Source organism: Littorina saxatilis, unplaced genomic scaffold (assembly GCF_037325665.1).
Source record: "Littorina saxatilis isolate snail1 unplaced genomic scaffold, US_GU_Lsax_2.0 scaffold_672, whole genome shotgun sequence".
Lineage (NCBI taxonomy): Eukaryota > Metazoa > Mollusca > Gastropoda > Littorinimorpha > Littorinidae > Littorina > Littorina saxatilis.
This window is the reverse complement of record NW_027127297.1, coordinates 45688-73247: the sequence shown is the minus strand read 5'-3', so window position 1 is coordinate 73247 and position 27560 is coordinate 45688. Positions and strand designations below refer to the sequence as shown.

Sequence of the window (27560 nt, the reverse complement as noted above, 5' to 3'; positions counted from 1 at the left end):
CCTTCAACAGCTGTGACATGGTACTAGTGATGACATCAGAAGCTTCCTCCAACAGCTGCGACATGGCACTAGTGATGACATCAGAAGCTTCCTTCAACAGCTGTGACATGGCACTAGTAATGACATCATGTGCTTTTTACAGCAGCCAGGCGGATGTGAGAGACGATGGCACAGTACCAGGCGGACATGACTCGCACGTCAGGCAGCACGCTGAAGAGACGCTTGACACGCACCTTGAACCACTGGTCGCGTGCTGCACGTGACACGCACACAACAAACACTCGGTCAACGTCATGTAGCAATGTTTGGGGTGTAAGTTCGAGAACTGTCGTCATTGGGCTAACCAATGATAATGATGCATATATTACTTCGAACTACTGCTATAGTAATGATAATGATGATAATGGTGCCGCTGCCGCTGCTTATGCTGATCTTCATCATAGCATTATCACAAGAAAAGTCTACTTTAGATTACTAGTTCACAGAAAATTCAAGAAACTGACTTCAACAACCCAATTTGAACTCACAAGAAATGTAGGCCTCAAGAGCGTCCAGTAACGAGGCCCGTACCTCCCGGATGGCATCTCTGTCCTTCAACCCGGACAAATCTGAAAAACGACAACAATAGATAAGTCAAAATATAACGAAAAACAAGTTTTGAGACACAGAAGAAAAAAAAGAAGAAAAAAAAAGCTAGAAAATGTTTTACGTGTCGTTACATTTAGTCCAGTTTTGACTAAATGTTTTAACATAGACGGCCAATCGAGACGAGGATAGTGCTCTATGTGTGTAGGTGTCGAGCGATTCAGAAAAAAACTACTGGACCAATCTTCATGAAACATACATACAGATTCTTCCAAGTGATATCCCCAGAATTTTTCTCTCTCAATTTTTCGATAAATGTCTTTGATGACGCCATATCCGACTTTAATGAAAGTTTAGGTGGCACTGTCACGCCCTCAGTTTTCAACAAAATTGATTTTAACTTTGGTCAAGCAATTTTTGACTAAGTCCGGACTATGTGATTGCATTTCAGGTCGGCAGCTTAAAAATAAATTAATTAGTTTGCTCATTAAAATTGTTATTAAATCGAATTTTCACTTACAGATTAAACAAGTCGCGTGAAGCGAAATCAATACATTTAGTCAATCTGTCGAACTCACAAAATGAAACTGAACGCATTGCAGCATTAAATGACAATAGCGGTGCCAATTACCCGCGTCCGGATCGCTAAGAGCTTAAAGTGACAAGCCAGTTTAGCGCAGTTGCGTAAAGCGCTTCACAGGAAAGCGCACTTTTCTCTATTCTTTTTTTTTTTTACTTTCTGAGCTTGATTTAAATCCAAACATTTGAATCAGGAATAAAGAACAAGACGAAATCCTGTTTGGATCTATTACAAAACGTTTGATTATTATTAAAAATTTAAAATGTTTTAATGACCAAACTCATTAATTAATTTTGAAGCTTCCAAGTTAGAATGCAATCCCATTATCCGGGCTCCGTCGAAGATTGCATGACCAAAAATGAGGGGGTGACAGTCCCGCGTTCACAAAAAGCCAGATATGACGTCATCAAAGATCTTTATAAAAAAAATTTTTCTTTTAAACACGTCTGGGAATATCCCTTTCAGGAACTCTCATGTTGAATTCTATGAAGACCGGTCCAGTAGTTTTCTCGCTCTACACACACACACACACACACACACACACACACCACACACACACACACACACACACACACACACACACACACACACACACTCTTATACACTAACACATGTGTACACAAACATGCACAAACACACGCCACGCGCGCGACAGAAAGGCCCCAAAGAATGGATGACTTCACGATACATTGACGTCAAAACATCTTGACGTAGTCTATTTGCGCGAGCGTTATGCTGTAGACTCGGAATTTCCACCCCAACACAACGTGCTATTGCAGATAAGCTTACAGCGAGTCGCATTGAAATCACAAACTGGAGATATAGACGTTGCGGGTAAGACGGGACCGACAACGACGACGGAACCGAGACAGGTGTGTTGTCGTTTGGCGTCATCGCGCGTACCCACACTAGTAGCGTTTGCGGGGCGCCAGTGGCCAGAAGAAGAAAACTCTTGGACTCCCGAACGAAGGGTTTAGATCCGACGTGTAGAGACAAAGCCCCTCGGGGCATGTTTTGGGTAGTGGGGAACACACAGTGTTATGAATTATTCGTCTTGCATCTGGGTCTTCCAGTTCTGCCCATTGGTATCTGAGCATATGTATATCATTATGTGTGTGTGTGTGTGTGTGTGTGTGTGTGTGTGTGTGTGTGTGTGTGTGTGTTTGTTTCCGCCTTTACACTTGTTCCTTTGTCCCGTTGTGCTCTCACACCACCCCGTCCCTGCACTCGCTGCTCCAACCACCTCTGAATTTCGTTCCGCTGCCAAACTTGTCGATTTTACAGACGCTCCAGGGGGGGGGGGGGGGGGGGGGATGTCGGGTCGCTGCGGTAGGCTACCCTCGGAAGATGACACTGCACTTCTGCTGAGTCACTTCGACGGTGTTCAGTAGTGGGTCTGTCCCGAGTTAACGGACGCAGCCCACTACCTACTATGCCCCCTACAAATGACATTGACTTTAAGTCGCGGAGCCAGACTGAGTGAGCGTCCCCTCCAGAGAGCAGACCGCCACCACGTCCCTCCGTCGACCCCCCAGAACGTCACACGTTGAAGACTGACAGCAGAACTACTATTCAGGGAACGAAGGCACAGGAACACTGAGACCAAGGTCACCATGAGAGCTCTGGGCATGAAGGGCCACAAGAGCAAGGACAATTTATATTTTGGATGATTAATGAGATGAGGATGATTATAATGATGCTTTGGATTTCCAATTTGGTTTGCGACTACGTGACAGGGCAGCACTCTACGCTTACTGTCATAATATATCCTGGCGTCAACTAGGCCCGAGAACTGCCGCACCTGCGGTGTTGGTCAGGTATACCTGAGCACCCTCAAAGTCGCATTCGTTAAGTGAATGACACTCGGCTGTGTGATCCCAGCCTTCCCATAGGAACCATAGCACTTCCACTCTGGGTAGGAGCCGACCGTAGCCCGAAAAACCCACATGACCCTGATGAGATTCGAACCCACGACCTCCCGGCCCGCAGCCCGATGCGCTAACCACTGCGCTACGGGGGCCGGTGTGTTTGTGTGTGTGTGTGTGTGTGTGTGTGTGTGTGAGTGTGTGTGTGTGTGTGCATGTGTTTGTATGTGTGTGTTAATTTGTGTGTGCATGTGTTTGTATGTGTGTGTTAATGTGTGTGTTAATGTGTGTGTGTGTGTGTGTGTGCGTGTGCGTGCACGCTCGCGCGCGCGCGCGTGTGTGTGTGTGTGTGTGTGTGTGTGTGCGTGCGTGTGTGTGTGCATGTGTTTGTATGTGTGTGTTAATTTGTGTGTGTGTGTGTGTGCGTGTGCGCGTGTGTGTGTGTGAGTGAACAAAAAAAGGACACACACCAACACACACGGACATTTGCTCCCGCTTTAAGCATGAAAAACTATGGTGCGCCAAATTGATATTACTATCGTTAACTGTTATATAGGGTTTTGAAACTATCGTTAACTGTTATACAGAGTTTTGAAACTATCGTTAACTGTTATGTAGAGTTTCGAAACTATCGTTATCTGTTAGATAGAGTTTCAGAAACTCTATATAACAGCTAACGATAGTTTTACCAAAGCGCGTCGGTATCATGAGTCGTTCCCAAATGGGAAAACCCTGAAACTGCCATTGCAAAACTGTCTTTTTGCTACGAAATGTACATTTTAACTAGAAACACAATTTAAAAAACTACAACATTAGTTATTGACCGTTCTTCTGTTGTCGTCTTCTCAAATCATTGTTGAGTTTGTTTAATATTAGCTTTATCATATCATTTGTACTTTCGGCCGTACCGTTTTCCACGTGTGCGGTTTGAAGACGGTAGGCCTACTGAATATTCGCGGAAAAGACCATGACAGACGCACTACACAAAACAGTGGGTTTTTTTTCAAAACAAACACAAAACAACGTGATATCCCCCACGACGCGTTTTGGAAAACACTGCATGCTTTCGCATCGTGTTTTGGGTACTGGACGGGTCAACTTGACACTGACCGTTGCCCACTGCATGCATGCCAGCCGTATGTGTACAAACTGACCCGCACACAGCGCGGTAGCTAGAACGGGTCAAGCTGACACTGACCAATATTTCTGTGAAAACAGGAAGCGTGCTAGCTGTAACGAAGATTTGATTACTTGATTAAACGAAGCAGCGAAATGATGGACTTATCAGACGACAGTTAGTTGAATATGATCTACTAAATGTTGTAGTAATTTAGTGCAAATTCGCTCGAACGAAACGTTCAGCAGCCATTTTGCCGGCATCGAAACATCCGACCACGCCATCGCTATTTTTAGAAACTCTATATAACAGTTAACGATAGTAATATCACTTGCGCGCACCATGCCGCCGTTTTGCGAAACCCTCGTTATCTGTTATTCATAGTTTTAGCAATAGCGCGCACAAACGCGCTATTGATATAACTCTAAATAACAGTTAACGATAGTTTCGAAACTCTATTTAACGGTTAACGATAGTTTTGAAACTCTATATAACAGATAACGATAGTTTCGAAACTCTATATAACAGTTAACGATAGTTTCAAAACCCTTTATAACTGTTAACGATAGTAATATCAATTTGGCGCACCATAAAAAACATAAAACTCGTACAGCACGTGGAGGTTCAACCCTTTGCTCTGGGACGCCCCTCTCTGCTGTGGTTAAACAAAATAACGCAAACCAGTGCCACGCCCATGCTTGGGGGGGGGGGGGGGGGGTGGAGAGTGGATGTGCGTATGTGTGTCATTGCCTGCCTGCCTGTGTGTGAGGGCGTTCCTGCGCGGCGTGTGAAATTGTGCGTCTGTTTGTTCATTAGTTTGATTGCGCGCGCGCGTTGTGTTTAATGTGTATATGTGTGTGTGTGTGTGTGCATGTGTGTGTGTGTGTGTGCGTGTATGTATGTGTGTGTTTCGTGTGTGTGTGTGTGTGTGTGTGTGTGTGCATGTGTGTGTGTGTGTGTGTGTGTGTGTGTGTGTGTGTGCGTGCACGCGCGCGCGTGTGTGTGTGTGTGTGTGTGAAAAGAAAAAGTGGTTTTGTTCGAACACACACACAAACACACACATGTGTATAAACATGGACGTTTGCTCCCGCTTGTTCGTTAGTCATATATAGAGAATACTACATGGCTTGCTGTGTCGTACCAGATTTACACAAGTTGTTTTTTTAAATATTGAACTGCGAGCGAAAGCGAGCTGTTCACTATTTGAAAAAGCAACGAGTGTAAATCTGGTACGACACAGCAAGCCATGTAGTATTCTGTTTATCCTACATACCGTATTTACGTGTATTTTACTGAAAATATCCTGCATTCGAGGCAGCTAAATTGAAGACGCTTGTTTTGGAACCTCGATCTCTTCTAAAGCATCGTGCAATCTATTACGTCAAAGCAAAGAAACGTCACTCTGAAAGTGTGGCGTGACGTGTTAGTTCTAAAGATTCATCGAGGGTAATTAGCGAGCGCAATTTTTTTTCTTCTATAATGACGTTTGTTACGGTGACTTTGGCATCATAAGCAGTGGAAAAACAGGTCCCTGCCAGACTTGCTTGACATGACCTCATTTACATGATATACACACGTGTGATTTGAACGATTATTATCTCACGGGTGTCTCTCTCACGTATGTAGGATAAACAGTGAAAGATGAATGACAAAATAGAAACATCATTAAAATGACCACAATTTAAACTTCAGCTAGCTTTCTGTCCCTTTATGAGCCATAGCAGTCCCTTCCCCTCCCCCACCACCGCTTGCAATCCCAAACCATCCTTACCCATACAATGATGTTGAATACATTTTTACTTATTTCTCTCATTAACATTATCTAGTAACCGCGTGAAATGCATAGGCCTTTGTTTGGGAATAACGTCCGTTGGTACAGAATAATAACCTAGATCCCTCTCTCGCCTTTTTCTCAAGATTTCTTTTTATTCAAAATAACCGAACAGTATATAATTGAATATCCCTGCTACCACAATGAAAGATACCCTGGCCATCATAACTCCGCTATTTGCCCCTTTAAAAACATGTTTTTCCTTTTAACAGACCACATAACGCTGGAACCTAAAACAAGGAAAAACGATTAATGTATGCATTCGTTCGGCCCCGACGTGAAAAACACCAAATTTCGCCTTCGCAGACGTTGTTTCAACACGCGTCCCGGACCCTGCGCGGAAAAGTGACGTCACTCTAGTCTTGGTTTTAAACTTCGTACGCGTTCGTCTTCTGCGCAAACAGTTTATAGCGGCTTCTTTGCAAAGACTTATGAGCATCTGAGATGGTACCCGACAACAACAAAAAAAATGTAAATCCACGCCTATCAAAGATTTATTTTTTTCTTCTTCAAAAGCTATTTGCAAAATGAACAATCTATGCGTCCATAACACATACTTTGATAATAATAATAATAACGATTACTTATATAGCGCGTAAACCTCGTGGTGACGAGCCCAGAGCGCTTTACACTTACACAATCATAATACAAACAAGGAAAGAGAACTAAATCCGAATAAATTCAAGCATGGTCACACACACCCACACACGCACGCACACACACACGCACAAACACACACACACACACACGCGCGCACACACACACACACACACACAATCTTTCTTTCGTCATTGTCAATGTTCAGGTAACCCGCAATGTCATTCCATGTACGCATACGTTATTCTAGTACAACACACACAGGCACATACACATCCTCATGAACGCCACACTTTAGTAGATAATACACGTGGCAGCGCCGATGACTCACCGATCATGGGATCTCCCTCAGAGGTCTAACTTAAACATGTGTGTTTTGAGGGCTGTTCTAAAGGCAGATGGTGACTGGGAATCCCTAATGCTCCGGGGGATTTTCTCCCAGACAAGAGGTCCCTGGTACTTGAAGGATCTCTCAAATCCATAGTTAGTTGATTTTCTGTTTCTGTTTGGTTTACTAAGTACATTGGTATCTGTTGCAGAGCGAAGAGAGGAGAGGTTTGAATATTTTGATAACATCTCAGAGAGATAAGCAGGTCCTGTACCATGAAAGAAAGAGAAACAAATGCATGCAATTTTGTATTGAATACGACTTCTTACAGGCAGCCAGTGAAGGGATCTCAAAACAGGTGTGATGTGGTGTCTTTTAGGGGTCTTTGTGATTAATCTAGCGGAGTTGTTCTGTACTTTCTGCAGTTTTTCAATGAGATAGTCAAATGAACCAGAAAGAAGGGCATTTCCGTAATCTAGCCTTGAAAGAACGAGAGAGCAAATGAGGGTTTTTGTAGCATCGGAAGAAAGGCAGTGGCGGATGGAGCTAATTTTTCTCAGTTCATAGTAGGCATTTCTACAGACAGTGGAGACTTGTTGTTTGAAGCAGAGAGTTTCGTCGAAGATGACACCGAGGTTTCGTACTTGAGAAGCCAACTGAATATCAGTTCCAGCTATAGAGATTTGGGCAGGAAGGGATGGTTCTTTTTTAAGAGAAGGGGGTACAACTAGCATGATCTCGGTCTTGTCGTCATTAAGTTTCAATTTATTTTCGGTCATCCACAATTTCAAGTCAGAGATGCAGTTCTTAGTTGTCTCGATTGTGTTGGGGAGGTCAGTAATAGGGCCAGATTTTTGTAACTGAGTGTCATCAGCAAAGCTTTCATAGGAAACAGAGTGGTGAGAGATGACATTAGATATTGGTTTCGTGTGCATGATGAATAGCACCGGGCCAAGTACAGATCCTTGGGGGACACCGAAAGTCAACGGGGATGGAGCAGATTGGAAGCCGTCAATGGAGACTATCTGAGAGCAGTCTGTGAGGTAGGACTTAAACCAAGCTAAGGCAGTGTGGCAAATACCAAAAGAATTGTGAAGTCTTGTCAGGAGAACGGAGTGGTCAATAGTGTCAAATGCTGCCGAGAGATCTAATAGAGAAAGGACAGACACATGCTTTTGATCGAGAGCTAAGAGAAGGTCATTTGCAACTTTGATGAGAGCGGTTTCTGTTGAGTGGCCAGCCCTATACGCGGACTGATGGGGGTCGAGGAGCTTGTTCTGGGTGGTGCCCAATGATCTGAGAGAGAACTATCTTTTCAAGTGATTTCGAGAAAAAAGGAAGATTTGAGACGGATCTGAAGTTTTTTAGGCAGTTAGGGTCTAGGGAAGGTTTTTTAAGCAGAGGGCGGACTACCGCCGATTTGTATACAGATGGGAAGATCCCGGTGGCCAGCGAGTCATTGACGATACCGGTAATGCATGGAACTAGCGCATCAATACACTGGTTGAGAATGCACGAGGGCAATGGGTCAAGCTCACATGTCTTACGGTTGGATTCAGCAATTTTTTCTCTGACAAAACATTCTGACACATGGTGAAAATCCGAGAAAGATGTTCCTGAGAATTTTTTCTCTGTGAATTTGCTGGTGGTAGAGGTTAGCTGAGAGTCAAGTTCTTCTCGTATTGTCTGTACTTTAATTCTAAAGTAATCGGAAAATTCACAGGGTAGACGACTTGGAGTGTATATGGTCGGGAGAGGACAGTTTTTCTCTTTACCAAGCAGACTATTTGTGACAGAATACAGCTGCTTCATAGTCTTAGCTGCGAGTACCTGGGCTGAGTTATATGCAGTTTTGGCAGCTTCAACAAAGCGATTAACCTGGTGTTTAGCTCTGTTAAAAATCTCTGTGTCGATGTACGTGCTCGACGGTCGCAGCATGCGGCGTTCAGCTCTGCGTCGCTCCTGCTTCAGTGGCCGCAGCTCATCAGCGACAGCGCTATACCATTCACACTTAACTCGACTTAACAGCAAAGAGCAATCTCTATCTTCCGTTTTGGTGACGACGACAAATTGCTCCATTTTCCAGTTGGAACTGCTCGCAAAGGCCCCGTCCCGGCTGCGTGAGAGGAAAAAAAGAAGGTCACCGTCACTTGTCGTCGTGCTGAGTTGTCGGGAGTCTTCCCCACAACGTCTATATTAGCTTTACACGCCTTTACGCACCCAACCAGGAAAAAACAAACAAATTAAAGGTTTCACATGAGGATGCACGTCTCAACCTAACACTTGATGTCGAAGAAATGTGCAAGTGAGACCTGGGACCTTTATTCACGAAGTATGGGTGCTTTTACAAAGCATGGGTGTGTACACTAGTCAGATAATATATTTTTTAATTTGTTCCAGTTGTTTTTAAAGACGTTTTCAATTTAAGGTGAACGTGTACGTCAACGCGTACGTCTGGGTTTTGAAACATCTTAACTAACAGGGGTGGGCGAACGGGAATTTCCGAAAATGCGTTTTTAAAAAGTATGTCTTGCTCGAACGTTGTCGAGTTGTTGTTGCTCGAATATAGACGTTGTGGGGAAGACTCCCGACAACTCAGCACGACGACAAGTGACGGTGACCTTCTTTTTTTCCTCTCACACAGCCGGGACGGGGACTCATGCAAAACTCATCTCTCATTATGGTTGAAACAGTTTTGCGTGACTTCAGGTCGCGGATTAGAATCCGGCCCGGGTTGGACACAGGTCAACTGTTTGTGCAGACCCAGATACGGGATCCATGTACCACCCCGTGTCACCACGGTCACGGGGCGGATTTTTCTTGACCCCGTTAAAGTCACTTGCTTCCTTCTTATTTTCTACCATACTTTGATGAAAAGATAGTTGACAAAGCAGACAATTCTGCTGAAAGCAGAACCCGTAAAATGTCCAGGAGGTGGGATATAAATAAGGTGCATGACATATGTCCAACAAATATTTTATTATGTAAAATGCAAGTCAGGGAGAATAACAGATGTTGTATATGTTGTACAGAAGTTGATTTTGTTGAACATTTTTTTATGAGTGTATACCGGTAAAGTTGTTTTGGACGAAGATAGAAAATTGGATAGAGGAAAAGGTTGGATTAAGGGTTAAGTTTAAAATGCAGGATATAATATTTGGCTATCAAGACACAAGTTGTTGTAAAAAGATGAGAAATTTTGTAAATCACGTAATATTAATTGGGAAAATGTGTGTTAGTATTTTTAGAAAAACAACTTGTCGGGGATCAGTGTTTGTAATTTTTGAGTTTCAAATATTAAGTAGAAAAATTGAATTGTAAATATAAGGAATATTTCCATTGTAAATAGAAAATGTCCATGTTTCGTGAGTGTAATATACCTCTATGTTGGAGTTAAAAATAAAAAATAAAATAAAAAGACCAATGAAGAAGGATGCTCACCGCCTATTTACAAGAAAAGAAAAACAAGTCGCGTAAGGCGAAAATACAACATTTAGTCAAGTAGCTGTCGAACTCACAGAATGAAACTGAACGCAATGCAACGCAGCAAGACCGTATACTCGTAGTTTGGCGGCCAGTGCAACAACAACAACAGCTGCAACTAGGACAACAACAACAAAATCTCAATTAGAAACCCACCAGCACTGATGAGCGAGAGGGCACATAGCAGAGCGGTCTCAACGTTGCCGGCCAATGCAACAACAACATCAACGACGACAACAGCAAAAGGAAGAAGTCACCAACACACACACACACACACACACACAGACACAGACACAGACACACACACACACACACACACAATGACAATTAGAAACCCACCAGTACTGATAAGCGAGAGGGCACAGAGCAGGGCGGTCTCCATCTTGTCCATGCCGATGGCGTTCAGTTTGCCGGCCAGGGCCAGCAGCTGGACCTTGAAGCAGAAGAGGGGGGACGTGGGGGCGACTGTCCAGCTCCACAACTCTCGAAACCTCTGGCACTCAGCGTCGAAAGCTTGCGAGCCCAGCAAAATGAGCGCTGAGCCGAACCCGCACTGCTGGCTTAGCGAGCTGACGTCCTCCGCTGAGAGCTTGCTTCCCTCTTAAATCAATCAATCAATAATAAGTAAATCAATCAATACAAGAAAGAGTACAAACTATGTGTTATTAGTTATAGAGTGTTTGACGACGCATGTTTAATGGAGAATTATCTCCAGATATCGCCAAGCATTAAACTATTTACATTTCTAAGCTTTATGGCATCAATGCTTCAAGAATAAAATGAGAACGTTCCCTGTAGAGAAGGAATACGGAGATGAGTTTCGTTATTCGTTTTGTTGACTTGAGGGAAGCGGGAGGGAGGGCAGAAGAAAGACTAATATGGTTCATCTGAAACGCTCCGTACTACAACGTTGAATTTTCCCTATTATACCAGGGGAAGCTGGGGCCCTTCATTTTTCATTTGTTTTCTCAGGAACAAAGGCAAAATAAATAGAATCATCACCTTTCACGTAAAGAAGACTGTTTGATATCACTTGAAAACGCTTTAGGGCTAGTTATAGGTTATTTTTAGCAAGCCTCTTAATTCATGTGGCATAAACCAGTCTTTATCTTTTCTTTTCTTCTCTTTGTTAAAGGTGGTCCATATATGCGACGGACACACACATACTTTGAGATATGCTATTGTTTTTTGTTTGGGGCCAAAAGTGCTACTATGAAAGCTTACTGTCTTAGCTGTCATATACAGTATATGATAACAGCTGTGTTTGTGGACAGAAACTAGTCAGTTATGAGCGTCAAATATAAAGTGAAAGCTGCCTGATGGGCCTGTCACACGACCGTTTTAAAGCCAGCGTATGCCGACGTATGAACATACGCTGGCGTACGCTGAACTATCGATGTTTTTTTCAATCTTTGGCGTATACATAGCGTATTCATAACGAGTTGGACGTATACATAACGTATTAGTAACGTATGCAGAACGTTTCAATAACTTACAGACAGCGTACACCAACGTATGCTTGGCGTGTTGCCAGCGTTCACAACTTATGCCCAACGAATGCTTAGCGTGTTGCCGGCGTTCACAACGTATGCCTAACGATAGTCTTGCGCGCAACAGCTTATCGCTGACGATCACATGTCGTCGCCGCTGCTAATGGATAGAACGTATTTCGGAAGTTTTGTTTTATTAGATATATTTCGGAAGTTTTGTTTTATTAGACATGACGCCATGCGATCACGTCATTTGTTCTATAAATCGCGGGAAATCGGCAAGTAATTCTGCAAATTTGGTGAGTAGAAACTGTATTAGTTCTTCCTTGTTATGTAACGGTAAATCAAGTGGTAAGTTCTGTACTCTCTGTGCAGAATGTCGTGTCCATGAAGAACTGTTTATACGGCAGAAGTGTTGCTTGCGTTCGGAATGTCTCAGCACTATCTACAGATACAGATATTTATCGACGTATCAGTAACGTACAAGTAACGTGTGTGAACGTGTGCCAACGTATGCAGTGCGTATGAACCATACGTCGAGAATTTTTGTGCATGCACAAAACTTTGCTGCGTACTCAGCGTACTACGACGTATGCCAGCGTGCTTCAGCGTCCTCTTAACGTATACAAAACGTACCCATAACGTATTCGACGTACGCCAGCGTACTTATTCAAATGTCCCATACGTCGGCATACGCAGGCTTTAAAACGGTCGTGTGACAGGGCCATAAAGTGTACAAAAGTGAAAAGGCCTGACCGTTTTGTTTTTTGTGCATCCGCAACTGTTTTGACAAGAGCATGGTATCCAGAGGGGGTAAATGTGGCGAATGAAATTATTTTGAGCGCTCTATCGCCGTTAGTTTGTAGCTCTTTTGCTCAATTTGGCAAATCTGGACCTCTTACAACAGCGTGTGTTAAACAGCGGCTTCTCAGGGGCAAAAGGTAAGACGAAAATTAAAGCGGAGGGAGAAGGCGCCGCTAGGAGACAAACAGTCTCGAAACACCGCTCAAAAACAGCCGTTTGTAATTTGAATTACTGAGCGCTCAAACACTTATTGTAAGGAATTCCTGGTGTGTGGTGACATAGGCCTACTTACAACCCCCAACCCGAATTGTAAAGCTCTTGGGACGAGTGCAGATAGGTTTTTGGTCAGTTATATCCCTTTAAAAAAAACGTTCATGCGTCGCGTGCCATAAAAAAGACAGCCACCTTGAGACAACAGGTTAAAAGCGTCTTGTATAGGATGTCAGAACATTACAATAAATGAAAAAGCACTCATTCATCCCCGGCCCTACTAAAAAAGACAAACAAGTCGCGTAAGGCGAAAATACAATATTTTGTCAAGTAGCTGTCGAACTCACAGAATGAAACTGAACGCAATGCCATTTTTCAGCAAGACCGTATACTCGTAGCATCGTCAGTCCACCGCTCATGGCAAAGGCAGTGAAATTGACAAGAAGAGCGGGGTAGTAGTTGCGCTAAGAAGGATAGCACGCTTTTCTGTACCTCTCTTTGTTTTAACTTTCTGAGCGTGTTTTTAATCCAAACATATCATATTTATATGTTTTTGGAATCAGGAACCGACAAGGAATAAGATGAAAGTGTTTTTAAATTGATTTGGACAATTTAATTTTGATAATAATTTTTATACATATATTTAATTTTCAGAGCTTGTTTTTAATCCGAATATAACTTATTTATATGTTTTTGGAATCAGCAAATGATGGAGAATAAGATAAACGTAAATTTGGATCGTTTTATAAATTTTAATTTTTTTTTACAATTTTCAGATTTTTAATGACCAAAGTCATTAATTAATTTTTAAGCCACCAAGCTGAAATGCAATACCGAAGTCCGGGCTTCGTCGAAGATTACTTGACCAAAATTTCAACCAATTTGGTTGAAAAATGAGGGCGTGACAGTGCCGCCTCAACTTTCACGAAAAGCCGGATATGACGTCATCAAAGACATGTATCAAAAAAATGAAAAAAACGTATGGGGATTTCATACCCAGGAACTCTCATGTCAAATTTCATAAAGATCGGTCCAGTAGTTTAGTCTGAATCGCTCTACACACACACACAGACAGACAGACGAACATACACCACGACCCTCGTTTCGATTCCCCCTCGATGTTAAAATATTTAGTCAAAACTTGACTAAATATAACAAGTCGCGTAAGGCGAAATACAATATTTAGTCAAGTAGCTGTCGAACTCACAGAATGAAACTGAACGCAATGCCATTTTTCAGCAAGACCGTATACTCGTAGCATCGTCAGTCCACCGCTCATGGCAAAGGCAGTGAAATTGACAAGAAGAGCGGGGTAGTAGTTGCGCTAAGAAGGATAGCACGCTTTTCTGTACCTCTCTTTGTTTTGACTTTCTGAGCGTGTTTTTAATCCAAACATATCATATCTATATGTTTTTGGAATCAGGAACCGACAAGGAATAAGATGAAAGTGTTTTTAAATTGATTTGGACAATTTAATTTTGATAATAATTTTTATATATTTAATTTTCAGAGCTTGTTTTTAATCCGAATATAACATATTTATATGTTTTTGGAATCAGCAAATGATGGAGAATAAGATAAACGTAAATTTGGATCGTTTTATAAATTTTTATTTTTTTTTTACAATTTTCTGATTTTTAATGACCAAAGTCATTAATTAATTTTTAAGCCACCAAGCTGAAATGCAATACCGAAGTCCGGGCTTCGTCGAAGATTACTTGACCAAAATTTCAACCAATTTGGTTGAAAAATGAGGGCGTGACAGTGCCGCCTCAACTTTCACGAAAAGCCGGATATGACGTCATCAAAGACATTTATCAAAAAAATGAAAAAAAACGTTCCGGGATTTCATACCCAGGAACTCTCATGTCAAATTTCATAAAGATCGGTCCAGTAGTTTAGTCTGAATCGCTCTACACACACACACAGACACACACACACACGCACACACACCACGACCCTCGTTTCGATTCCCCCTCGATGTTAAAATATTTAGTCAAAACTTGACTAAATATAAAAAGACATCTAATTACACAATGACAACCGGCACGGTTGGCCTAGTGGTAAGGCGTCCGTGATCGGGAGGTCGTGGGTTCGAACCCAGGCCGGGTCATACCTAAGACTTTAAAATTGGCAATCTAGTGGCTGCTCCGCCTGGCGTCTGGCATTATGGGGTTAGTGCCAGGACTGGTTGGTCCGATGTCAGAATAATGTGACTGGGTGAGACATGAAGCCTGTGCTGCGACTTCTGTCTTGTGTGTGGCGCACGTTATATGTCAAAGCAGCACCGCCCTGATATGGCCCTTCGTGGTCGGCTGGGCGTTAAGCAAACAAACAAACACAATGACAAAATTATTTCGTAGGATATGTCACAACCCGGGCACGTACAAAGACTCTTTCGGGAGGTCTGGCCGGCTTTTCTCGATCTTCAAACAGTGTGTGTGTGTGTGTGTGTGTGTGTGTGTGTATGTGTGTGTGTGTGTGTGTGTGTGAGGGGGGGGGGGGGTTAAGATTCTCTTTGAAATCTCGGTCCCGTCCGAGAAGGGTCTGATTTCCCCAATAGGGCTGTCTGTGAATGGACACTTTTCTCTCTCTATTTTGCTCTGCTAAGAGATTTTTAAAATCTCGGAAGTAAGTCTCTGCTGACTTTCAGTTGTTTCTTTCACAACTTTGATTGTGTATTTAATGGTCTCCGTGAAAGTTGCATCGCCTTTAAAGCGATCCAGCTGCATAAGTCTTGCAGAAGACTTCTCTACCCTAGCCCTGTGTTGAACCGCAGCGAAAAGTTGACCACTTTTTGCTGTTTCACACAACTAGTACATCTCTTTGTTCGTGTATCCTTTCCGGGATCCACAGGCAGGTACAGAGCTATTACTTCCCTTTAGGCTTTTTTTAATTTCTATTTATCTCGTTTTAACCTAATTTCTTGGTTAAAACTTATCTAAATTTTAAAATTCTTTTTTTACAATTTCGTTTTATCCACTTTGACCTTAAATCAAAGTGTTTCCCTTCACAGATGTCCTCTTGGGATTGTCAGATGAGGATGGTCCCCCATGCCAACAGAAGCTACCTCTCCAAGAGAGGTTTGCTTTTTAGTTGGATACCATGGGTTGACAATTCTCGCCATATCTACCATCGGACCACTGATGAAAAACATTAGTGTCGACACACGTATCTTGTCACGGTAGTAAAACAATGGTCCTCCTCTGGACTAGATTTCTCTGTTTGATACTCTCTCTCTCCCCCCCCCCCTCTGGGGGTGTAAGATTCTCTTTGAAATCTCGGTCCGTCCGAGGAGGGTCTGATTTCCCCAATAAGGGCTGTCTGTGAAGCTTTTACATGTATCTCTCTCCTTTGCTCTCGGAAGTAAGTCTCTGCTGACTTTCAGTTGTTTCTTTCCCAACTTTGAATATGTACTAGATGATTACCCGCTTCGCCGGGTACCGTCTTCGCCGGGAAGAAGTAGAGCCGAATACCGTACACCGGCTTCGCCGGGTGAGTGGCGCACCGTACGCGATTGACGCCACACGAAGGAACCAGATTGTGGCCGGGGTCTACCTGAATATGCCCACCAAATTTGAAGCAGATCCATCGAGAACTTTGGCCGTGAATCGTGAACACACAGACAGACAGAAAGACACACACAAGCCGTATATAGATATAAGATGTGTGTGTGTGTGTGTGTGTGTGTGTGTGTGTGTGTGTGTGTAGGTGTGTAGATGTGTGTGTGTGTGTGTGTGTGTGTGTGTGTGTGTGTGCATTTGTGCGAGTGTGTGTTTGTATGCATGCGTGCGTGTGTGTGTCTGTAACCGAGTGCCCGAAACACAAGGATCACCTTTGGAGACAAAGCCAGGCAAAAATGATTGAGATTATAGAGCTTAATCAATAGCCCCATGAAAGCTGCTATGGATACGCTAAGGTTTCAAGAGCATACCAGGAGACAACAGTAGCAATACCCCATCACAAACAAGTTTTCTACAATTGACAGGTGTCCAACCGGCGACTGACGTACAAAATACGTCAAGTAGCTATCGATAGCCCACGCATAAGCCGTCAAGGAGGTATGGGTACTCTGATCATTCAAAGCAAAAAAGCCAGGCCATTCTAATTCTTCTTCTTCTGCGTTCGATATTTATGGCCGTCATATCGTCAGATCGGTGGCTGCCATGAAGTCCGCAGTCTTCAGCAGTTCGGCAGCGGGTCCCCAGAGTTTGGTGCCCAGGCTGGTGTCTTCTGGCCAGTAGTGCTGGCGTGCTGTCTCCAGGTGTGGGCAGGTCTGTAGAATGTGCTCAGGAGTTTGTTCCTCTGAGCCGCACTCACATTGGGCTGTGTCGCGGAGTCCCAGTCTCTTGAGGTGTTTTTTCAGTCCACAGTGACCAGTGCGCAGGCGAAGAATGGTGGTCTGGCTCCTTCTGTCCACGAGTTGATCTGGTCTTTCTGTGGGCTGTAGTTGTTCTTTTTCTTCCATTCAGTTTTTGACTTCCGTTTCAGAAAGGTCTTGGCTTCAGTGTAGGAGGTGGAGATATGGAATTGGGGAAGACTTGCTCCTTCCTTTGCGAGCCTGTCTGCACTTTCATTTCCGGCAACACCGACATGTGCAGGAATCCATTGGAGCACGACCTGACGCGTGTTTCTTTCAGGCGAGATATTCTTTCGGCTAGCCACTCGCGAAGCTAGGAGGCGAGAGTGTCTATAAAACGGTTTAATGGCTAGCTACGCAAGAATTAAACACCATTGGCTGATACCGAAAAGGTCGTCTGCACTGGCCGGTCAAAAACCATGGACAGCCAATCGGATGGGCAGCTGCGTGGCCGCCATGTTTTCTCGACAAGCGAGCAAGCCCAAAGCTACCTAGCGTTCGAGGCGAGAATTCTAGCTTCACTCGCTGCGAGATGTGCCCAAGAAACGGTACTTCCTCGCCCCACTCGCCAATCTCGCCTATTCTCGCCTGTAAGAAACAGGGGACTGGTTGTTGTGGCACAGGGTGCTGAGGCGTTCATGGAGTAGCCTGGTGGGGAAGTCAGTAGGCCCAGACATAAGAGACTGGAGAGCAGACAGGGAGTCGGTGAGCAGCACAATGTTCTGTTGTTGGCAGCCTTGTCCTATGAGGTGCTCAGTGGTAGCGGTGAGGGCGTGAACTTCTGCTCTATAGTTAGAGCTGAAGTCACCAGCTGGCATGGAGAGGGAGAAAGTGGTTCCATCAGGATGACGAAAGTAAGCACCACTGCCTCCATTCCTGACAGCTTGATCTGCAGATCCGTCTGTATAGGCCTGCGTCCAAGTGCTGTTGGGATAGCGGTCTTGGAGCATCTCCAGTGTAAGAGCTTTTTGGAGTGCTGTTGCCTGTGTTCCCTTTACTGCCATTCCTGGTAAGTCTGTTTTTATTTCTGGAAGGGTTTTCCTTGGAGCCCAGACAGTAGGTGTGAGCTTTTCACATTGTCTGGGGTCTGTTTCCAGAATGTCTGCATGAACTTTGCTGAGGTCCTTCATTTGATGCTTTAGGCTCTTTCTTTTCAGACGGTTCTTGGTGCCTTGCTGAAGTTTTGCATGGAGTGGATGTGTAGTCAGCCTCTTCAGTTTTTCTCCTTGGAGAGCAGTTTTGTGCTCCCGTCTGGTTTCCAGTGGTTGAAGGTCAGCCGCTTTCTCCATTTCCTGGATTGGTGTGCTCTTCATGGCTCCCAAAATCATTCTGAGTCCCATGTTTTGCACTCTGTCAAGCTTTGACTTGTTTGTTTTGGAGGCAATGTTCCATGTTGTGGAGGCACATTCGACGACTGGTCTTATGGCGCCTCTATACACCTGTCTCAGTATGCCAGAATTTGCACCCCATCTGGTTCCTGCCAGTTTCTTCATCAGTGCGAGTTTTTTCATCGCTTTTGCTTCTGTGGCTTCAATGTGTGGCTTCCACGTCAGGCGTGTGTCTAGGGTTACTCCTAGAAAAGTTGGCGTTTCAACCTGTGGAACTGCGTCGTTCTTCAGTTTCAGCGAGACCTTTTCCTTGGAAGTGGAGAGGGAGAAGAGTGTGCTGACAGTTTTGGTTGAGTTGAGCTGGAGTGCCCAGTCTTCAGTCCAACTGCATACTTTGTCAAAGGTGTTCTGCATGCGGTATGCAGCTGTTGCTGTGTGTTCCTCGGCACACCATACTGCAAAATCATCTGCATGCAGGGTGTTTGAGACATACTTTGATTGCCTCCTCCCCCCTTTCCAATTCCTACGCCACTGTAACTTGAATGTTCTCACATTTTAGCTTTCACAGCAAAAAGGAGGCATGGCTTCTCTGGCCATATCGTGTAAAAAAAGAAAGTATGGCCAGGCCGTGGTTGTGAATGCTCTCAAATGTAGCTTGCACCTTTAAAAAGGGGGCAAGTAAACCCGAAGATGATCAGGCCATATCGTAAAAAAACAAAAAACAAAAAACAAACAAAAAGGAAGTATGTCCAGGTCATTTCCTCTACCATGTAGTGGGCAACTTGACCGGTGTCCGCTACCAGAATGAGATCCTGCAACCCCTGGTCGTTCCAGCCCTCCAAGCGATCGGCCCTCGTGCGATTCTTCAGGATGACAACGCACCTCCCCATCGCTCTGCAGAGCTGTAAACACCTTCATCCAGCAGGCCAGGGTCAACAGGATGCTGTGGCCAGCCAACAGCCCGGACCTGAACCCCATGGAGCACATGTGGGACGAGCTTTGTCGTCGGGTACAGCAACATCACCCTCCTCCTGCCAATCTGGGTCAACTGCTGCAATGGCTCCAGCAGGAGTGGAAAGGAGTTCCCAGAGCATTCATATGCAACCTGATCCACTCCATGCGCCAACGATGTGTTGAATGCCTGGCACACAACGGAGGGCACACGCGTTATTGACACTGATTCACATTGTTGTGAATTCCATTTTCGAGGGTTGTCACGTTTGACACATTCTAGCTAAATTGTCGCTGCCGCGTTCGATCTTTGCTTTGTTTGTCATTACTCCTTGGTTGTTCAATTATATAATTTTTAAAAAATGAAAGAATTCGGTCTTGTCTGTTTTGTGTGGCGTGCTTGTAAAAAAGTGATCCTTAACTTTGTTTGAAGAGTACGTGTGTTACGCGTGATTGTTCTGAAAAGTGACTATTACATGATTGTTCTGAAAGTCTACTATTTATTTCATCGTAATCATGTAAGCCCTCATACGTGATTGTTCTGAAAGCTTACTAATTTACATGATTGTTCTGAAACTCTACTAAAGGTAAACTTGCTTCACCCGTGAAATGTTGTCAGATATGGAACAATATGTATACCCCTGCCCAACGAAGTCTGTGTGTATGTCTGTATGTATATGCAACAATATTTTGATACAATGATACTCAATCTTAAGTGATATTGATATTTATACCCCAGCCAAATGAAGTTGGAAGGGGTATACTGGATTCACTTTGTCCGTCTGTCTGTGTGTATGTCTGTATGTAAATAGAACACTATTTTGATACAATAAACCCCCGCCCAATGAATACAAACTCGACAAGTAATACGTTTCATACATTGAACATGTCTTCTTTATTGTTCTCAACTCAAAATTGAAATTAAATGTTCAAAGACAAAAATTATTTATAATCTTCAAAAATGTAATGATTCTTCTTGAGTATTCCCAACTCAAAATTCAAGTTACAGGTTCAAAGGGACACATAGAAACTTTTAAATTTTCCTCTTTGCCATGCTTAGGTGGCTAGGTCACCAAAATGGATCGAAAGGCATGGCAAAGAGGGAAAATGGAAGCTACAAATAATTTTCACAAATGAAACTTTTTTTTTTATGAACTAAAAATTCAAGTGGAGAGGGGATGAGAGACGTGAGGAGATGTCCGGGGTTGCGAGATAGGTGGGGAGTCTGGGTTATAAAGTTCTTGCACGCGAGACAATATACTTCTTTTTGTGTGTGTTTAACTCTCTCTCTCTCTCTCTCAATCTCTCTCTCTCTCAATCTCTCTCTCTCTCAATCTCTGTCTCTCTCTCTCTCTCTCAATCTCTCTCTCTGTGAATATTTTTGTCATCCTAAATGTTAGGGGGGGGGGGGCAAAAAGACATGTTTGCCCCCCCCCCCCCCACCCCAGGAACAGCTGCCCCCCCCCCCCCCCCCCCGTTTCCGACGCCAGTGCACTGAGTACATACGCACACACACACCACACATACATGAAAGCTAAATTTATTAGCACATCTGTTTTCAGTGACACTTTTTTTTTATTACACAGCAACCACCAAGGGTAGGGGTATACATTATTCTTGTTCCATATCTGACAACATTTCACGGGTGAAGCAAGTTTACCTTTAGTAGAGTTTCAGAACAATCATGTAAATTAGTAAGCTTTCAGAACAATCACGTATGAAGGCTTACATGATTACGATGAAATAAATAGTAGACTTTCAGAACAATCATGTAATAGTCACTTTTCAGAACAATCACGCGTAACATACGTGAACCTATGATTTATGTGTGTTGTCCTTTTGTCCAATTGTTGTTATAATCGTTTACAGGCAGGCAGGAGGTGCCGAAGAAAATGTTCCATTTTTATGTAACATTTTAATGGACAATAAAGTGTTGTTATTGTTATTATTGTTTAAGTTATTGAGACATCCCAGTGCACTAAGGGATTTATAGAGCAAATCGAGAAAATTCATTATTGAACGAAGCGCATAGCGCTGAGTTCAATAATTATTTTCGAAATTTGCTCTATATATCCCTTAGTGCACTGGGATTGTTTCAATAACGATATTGTCAGTACCGCCAGAGAAAAAAGAAGATTCAAAACACACATTTTGCTACCCACATTTGAATAGGCATAACTGTGTGGGCAGGTCGTGTAAGATCTACTTTTGTGTGGGCTGTCTCAGGTGTGTCGTGCTTTCGTCACACGCATTTTAATTTCTGTTGGTAAATTCCAGTGTAGCGTTAAGCTAAAAAGTGATGATCTTTCATAGAGACCTCATTTGAACTCGGAGAAAGAACTGTTAGGGTTTGTGATTCGAAACCTTCAGCTCGCTTCGACGGATTGACTGTGCAGAGTGGCGCCCCTTGAATTGACTCCAAGGACTGGTCGACGGTTAGCACATTTTAAAAATGCATGTGGTATGTTTCTCGTGCTGTATCTACACTCATCGGGGAGTCTGGTACTAAATATGGACGGTAAGAATGCTCTGAACCCTACACGTATTATATCCCAATCGTTTTTTCGTTCACATTTGCCCAACATGTTAATTTGCTGAGCGGGGTTTATGTCGTCTGCTAGGCTAAGGCAATCGAACCACTGCAGTCTCATTTCAAAAACAAATATTGCTCGTCACGTTGCACTGAGTCTGCACGCATGAGGCAGGCTGGTAATAAATCTTATACATGGTAAGAACGTTGTGAACCCTACACGTTTTCGATTCCGATTGTTGTTGTCTTGAAATAATAATTCGGAAACCATTCATTTACTGAACTGATGCAGTCGTATTTCAGTGTAGTCTGCTACGTATGACAGAGTCGATCGAGTCAGTCGACTTCCAAATGCTTGTCTAGCTGGTACGTTATCGGAATAACACTTGTGTTTTCTGTTAGCCGCTGGGAATTGTATACTAACTCATCATTTGGTAATGTGGATAATAAGCTACATGCCACTAACACGGCATATGAGAAGAATCTATGGAAGTCGAAAATGAGATGAGACACAGCGGCTTCTATTTTTAGATCAGTGGGCTTCACTGTGGCACAGGCACATGCAATCTGTCAGAAAAAAACTTCTGCTTTAATTGAGCCGCAGGAAAGTTATGGTCATTTGGTATTGTGGAGAATATAAGCTAGATGTCATCAATTAATTCTGAGGATGAGAGTACAGTCTCGCTTAGGCAAAGGGCGGAAGATTACGCTCTGTGGAAAAGTTAGCGCACTCCAAGAGTGCGCTAACAGTTTTAAGCGCATCGCTATTAGCCAATCAACTGGTTCACATCAGTCATGTGACACCAAGTATTTACTGACAATTTTTGTTATTGTTTGTTATTGACACAAGAAGAGCAAACGCTCGATCGAGTCACTTTCGCAGTTCTGAATATTATATGAGGCATCAGATGGACAGGAAGAAATTGCTATTCACAACACAATGAGTCACGTTCACATAAAATTTGAGCCCGGTCACTTTTATAGTTTCCGAGAAAAGCCCAACGTTAAGTTGTGTGTTGCCGAACAGAAAAGGCTAGTTATCTCCCTTGTTTTTCTGATAACGTTCGTAAAAGGCTACAGATGTAAATACTTTGATGTAAAGAATAATCCTACAAAGTTTCAATCACATCCGATGAACTTTGTCAAAGATATAAAATGTCTAATTTTTCCTTTGACGCTGACCTGTGACCTTGAAAAAGGTCAAAGGTCAACGAAACCATCGTTAAAGTGTAGAGGTCATTGGAGGTCACGACTAAACAAAATATGAGCCCGATCGCTTTGATAGTTTCCGAGAAAAGTCCAACGTTAAGGTGGTGTCTACGGACGGCCGGCCGGACGGCCGGACGGACGGCCGGCCGGCCGGCCGGACAGACTAACACTGACCGATTACATAGAGTCACTTTTTCTCAAGTGACTCAAAAACAATACGTTACAGTCACAGATATTTCGACCAAGCGGTCTTTTAAGTGCACAAACAAACAAATATTAATGAAATACAAAACACCTTAGCTCGCAAAAGGTGAAGCCACTTGGGGAGAAGTCACAAGCGAGGCAATCGAGAGATTTAGAAAAAATCGTTGTAAACAACCGATTAAAAACGGGCATCGACAGAGACAACGGGAAAAGAGAGAGAGAGAGAGAGAGAGAGAGAGAGAGAGAGAGAGAGAGAGAGAGAGAGAGAGATATGGCCAAATAACCAACTTACGAACCGACAATCAATTTAAACTAGTAAACTCTTATAACCTGGTACTTGCAATGAACCGCTAGCAAACACATCTAGGAAAGAGAGAGAGAGAGAGAGAGAGAGAGAGAGAGAGAGAGAGAGAGAGAGAGAGAGAGAGAGAGAGAGAGAGAGAGAGAGAGAGAGAGAGATGGCCAAATAACCAACTAACGAACCAACAATCAAATAAACAAGTAAACTCGTATTACCTGGTATTTGCAACAGGAAGTCTTTGGTTATAGAAGCTATGGCTGTGCTCTGCTGGTACAACCTCTCTAATAACACCTGGCTTGTGTCTCGTACCTGAAAACACACGCAGAATTCATCACTCTGACGAAAATCTACAGAGTGAGGGGGGGGAGGGGGCTGGACACACACCCACATGAATGCATACAAACACACACTCGCACAAATGCACACACAGGCACAGACACCCACATACAAACACACACTCGAACACACACACACACACACACACACACACACACACACACACACACACACACACACACACACACACACACACACACACACACACACTTATTTTCTTCTAATTAGTGTCGTTGTTTTCCTTACCTGGTCCGCATTACTGGGAGAAGTCTCATCAGAGCCTCCTCTGTGCAGCTGGCTGAGACGGTCACTGAAGTGGCAGAGGGCAGCAGCAACGGACGCCAGCAAGTGCTGGTTGTGGGCCGTCATGTGCAACGCGAAGGGCGACGGGTTGTGACCGTGCCAATAGCAGTGGAAGCGTCTCGTGCAGATAGCAAAGGTATTGACATCTCTGGATCTGCTGCTGTGACTGTCCATGTTGCAGACCCGGCACTGATCAGACTGGCAGACGTCCGATGCGGGCTGTGCGTTGAAGTGGTGGTGGTGACTGCTGCCGTGAACATCGTCGCAGTTGTTTTTATCGCAAGAATTCTCCAGGGAAAGAAAGTAGCGGTTGATGCTTTTAAGGGTCTGGCGGTCGTTCGTAAGGTTGGTCTGGGTTCGACCGGAGTAGGGTACAGCCGATAACATCATGCTGTCGGTATCTTGTTCGTGTCTAGCGTGCACTCTCGGACCGGGGGACTGTGCTGTAAAGGTAGAGTTTTGCCTTGGGCAAGAGGTGAAGGGCGAGCCTTGCCTGGAGCCCTTGGTGGCATGAGAGCTCTGCCCGCTCGATTCGGGAGATAAAAGTCGGGTTTCCTCATTCTGTGGGTCTTTTGGGGACTGAACTGTATATGGTCCAGATCGCCTGGATTTTGGAGAGTAGCCATCTGGGGTTCGACGTTGAGGGAAGCAGCCCGTAAATGTGCCATTCTGTCGTACTGACGATTTAGGACTGGGACTGTGGCATAGAAGCGTAGGTGTACGCGAATTTGAATAGGTGTTTAAATTAGAACGTTCAGCATGCGGAGCAGCAAGAGGCTTGGGTGAAATACCTCCATTGTCAGCAGTATGTACATCAGCATGAAGTACTGTGCCTTTGTTGCTTACACCGACACTGCCATCAGGGCTATTCTTAAAGTTGGCAACGAGCTCATCCTTCCTGTCTCTGGCAGCAGTTTTATCCTCATCCTTCCTGTCTCTGGCAGCAGTTTTATCCTCATCCTTCCTGTCTCTGGCAGCAGTTTTATCCTCACTCCTTTGTGTGATGACATCAGCCAATGAACGCAACGAGCTGGCGATGCTATAGATGTTTCTGCCTTGGCTGCGATTGTCGTGGTCATCAATGTTGTCATAGCAGGGTAATTCACAACTGCCCTTACTAGTACCCACGCCATTTGTTTGATAGGCAGCCTCTTGGGCTGAGCCTGAGCCATCAATGCGCTGGACTCCAAAATGCGCAGGAAGGGAAGTAACAACGTTTGTCTTCTCCTGTTTCACGGTTACAGGTTTGTAACTTGCACCATGAGGTCTTCCATCCTGTAGACTTCTTGATGCTGGATACACAAAGGGAAAAGAAAATGTGGGGAAACCTGGGGTGGCAGAAGTCCTAACAGACAGATTTCTGTACGGACGGTGGCCGTGATCTTGGGACAATACTATTCGAGAGGGGTCAATAGATGCTAGACTTTCCAGGGAAGAGAATGACACAGAAGACACCAACCGCTGCGTGGACACTCCGTCTGCCTGGTATCTGGCCAACAGTTGCGAGCTGGAGTAAGGCGACTCAGATGGTAAGTCTGATGTAGATCCCACTTCTCTGACTTGCTTTCCAGTGCAGTAGTAACGGGGTTCAAGCATCCGCATCTTAACGCTGCTTGGACATTGTAGCACCGAGTCCGACTGTCTACGACGGCTCTCTTGTGTTGTGTGGTTGGTGCTCGCGTATGCAGTATCACACTGCGAACAAAAAGAATCAACTGAGTTGTTTGGCATGGCCAATCTATCCTGTCCCAGTCCCGCGACATCATGTGTGTTGGTGGGATCAAAGCGCGCGGCCAAAACAGCCTTTCCCTGCAAAGACGGTTTGTCATCCAGTGTTTCCAGCAGCTCGTACAGGTCATCGGCGAACACGTTGCTTTCTTTCTCTAGCACAGGCTTTGACCTTGGGGCTGTGTCCGCTTTTGAAGAAGCCGTGCTCACCTGCACGGGTGCTGTATTGCCGTATGTTGCCTTTCTAGAATAATGTGACATGTTCTTCTCGAATGGTTCCCTCCCTTGCTGGGCAAATTGTCCTTGTCTCTTTAAAACATATCGTTGCTGTGGTGTCACCGCACTGACTGGTGGGGAGAAACTATGCCAGGTTGCAAGAGGTTCACTAGCATGAACGTATGCTTTGGAACAGACTTTGCTTGGACTTGGCATCTCAGAGCGGGGCTGAGAAAAGACGTGGTGACCTGCCATCGTCGTCAGCGGTCGAGGAGAGAGCAAGAAATTCTGCTCGTGTTGGGCCATAGTGGAGGGATCGAGATCTTGCTGACTTTGGCAGAGAGAAGACAGCAGGCTGAGTTGTGAGCGATAGTCCGCAGGACAGGCAGGAGAGCTGCAGTCCGCCAGGGGCGATGTACACATACAGGGGTTGCAGCAGCAGGGCGACGACACGAGGGGCTCACTCCGTGGGGTGCACGCAAAGAGGGGCGACAGCTGGCAGCACTCTGTGCAGTCAGTCTGACGTGGTGACGTGTTGTTCTTCATCCATTCTCCCACCTTCTGATACTCAGGCCCCTGTTGCTGCTGCTGCTGCTGATCAGGATTAAATGAGTCATGCTGGTTGCTGCGAAGAAAGTTGGGAAATGGCTCTACATGCCCAGGCACAGCAGCGGAAGGTTTGGGAGGAAGGTGTTGTGCGTCGCCAGGCACAGGAGACTGGGAGCTGGAACTGCACACGTCAAAACTACTGGCGCTGCTGCTGGTAGTCGTTCCTGGAGACACAGCACTTTCCATCGGCGATCCACAGGGCCCAGAAAAACTAGCTGTGGGCACCAGTTGATTTTCTTCCATCGCCAGAGACTCGGAACTGACCGCTGCAATCCTATTCTTCATGCCGGACTCTTGGTGTCCGCCCAAATCCATGCTGACAGCCTCCAGGAATTCGTCGGACAAATAACTTGCATCGCATACTGGCTCGACGGTGAACCTTTGTTCCAATGCTCCAAAAGCGTGGCCAACGCCACCCTGTTTTTCGGAAGCAGAGTTGTCGAACTCTGGCCCTCCTCCCAGAGCAGTGCTGTCATTGTCAGGAAATGGAGGTTTTCTGTCTCCCATCATGGCTTGGGTGGGCATGAAAGATCGCACGCAGATTTGATCCCCCTTTTTGGGTCTGCCCATCTTGATGGCTGTGAGGAAAAAAATG

At 44.5% G+C, this 27560-nt stretch overlaps 1 protein-coding gene across 1 annotated transcript; it reads right to left on the bottom strand.

Moving 5' to 3' along the window:
• Positions 1-7: 7 nt before the first annotated feature.
• On the bottom strand, positions 8-27519 carry LOC138955761 (uncharacterized). The gene is made up of 5 exons (XM_070327301.1): positions 24356-27519; positions 23989-24082; positions 10726-10986; positions 528-608; positions 8-253 (listed from the first exon to the last, which is right to left on the bottom strand). Exons 1-5 carry the CDS (start codon positions 27488-27490, stop codon positions 126-128), a joined length of 3699 nt encoding a protein of 1232 aa, XP_070183402.1. The 5' UTR covers positions 27491-27519; the 3' UTR covers positions 8-125.
• Between the last annotated feature and the right edge of the window lie 41 nt (positions 27520-27560).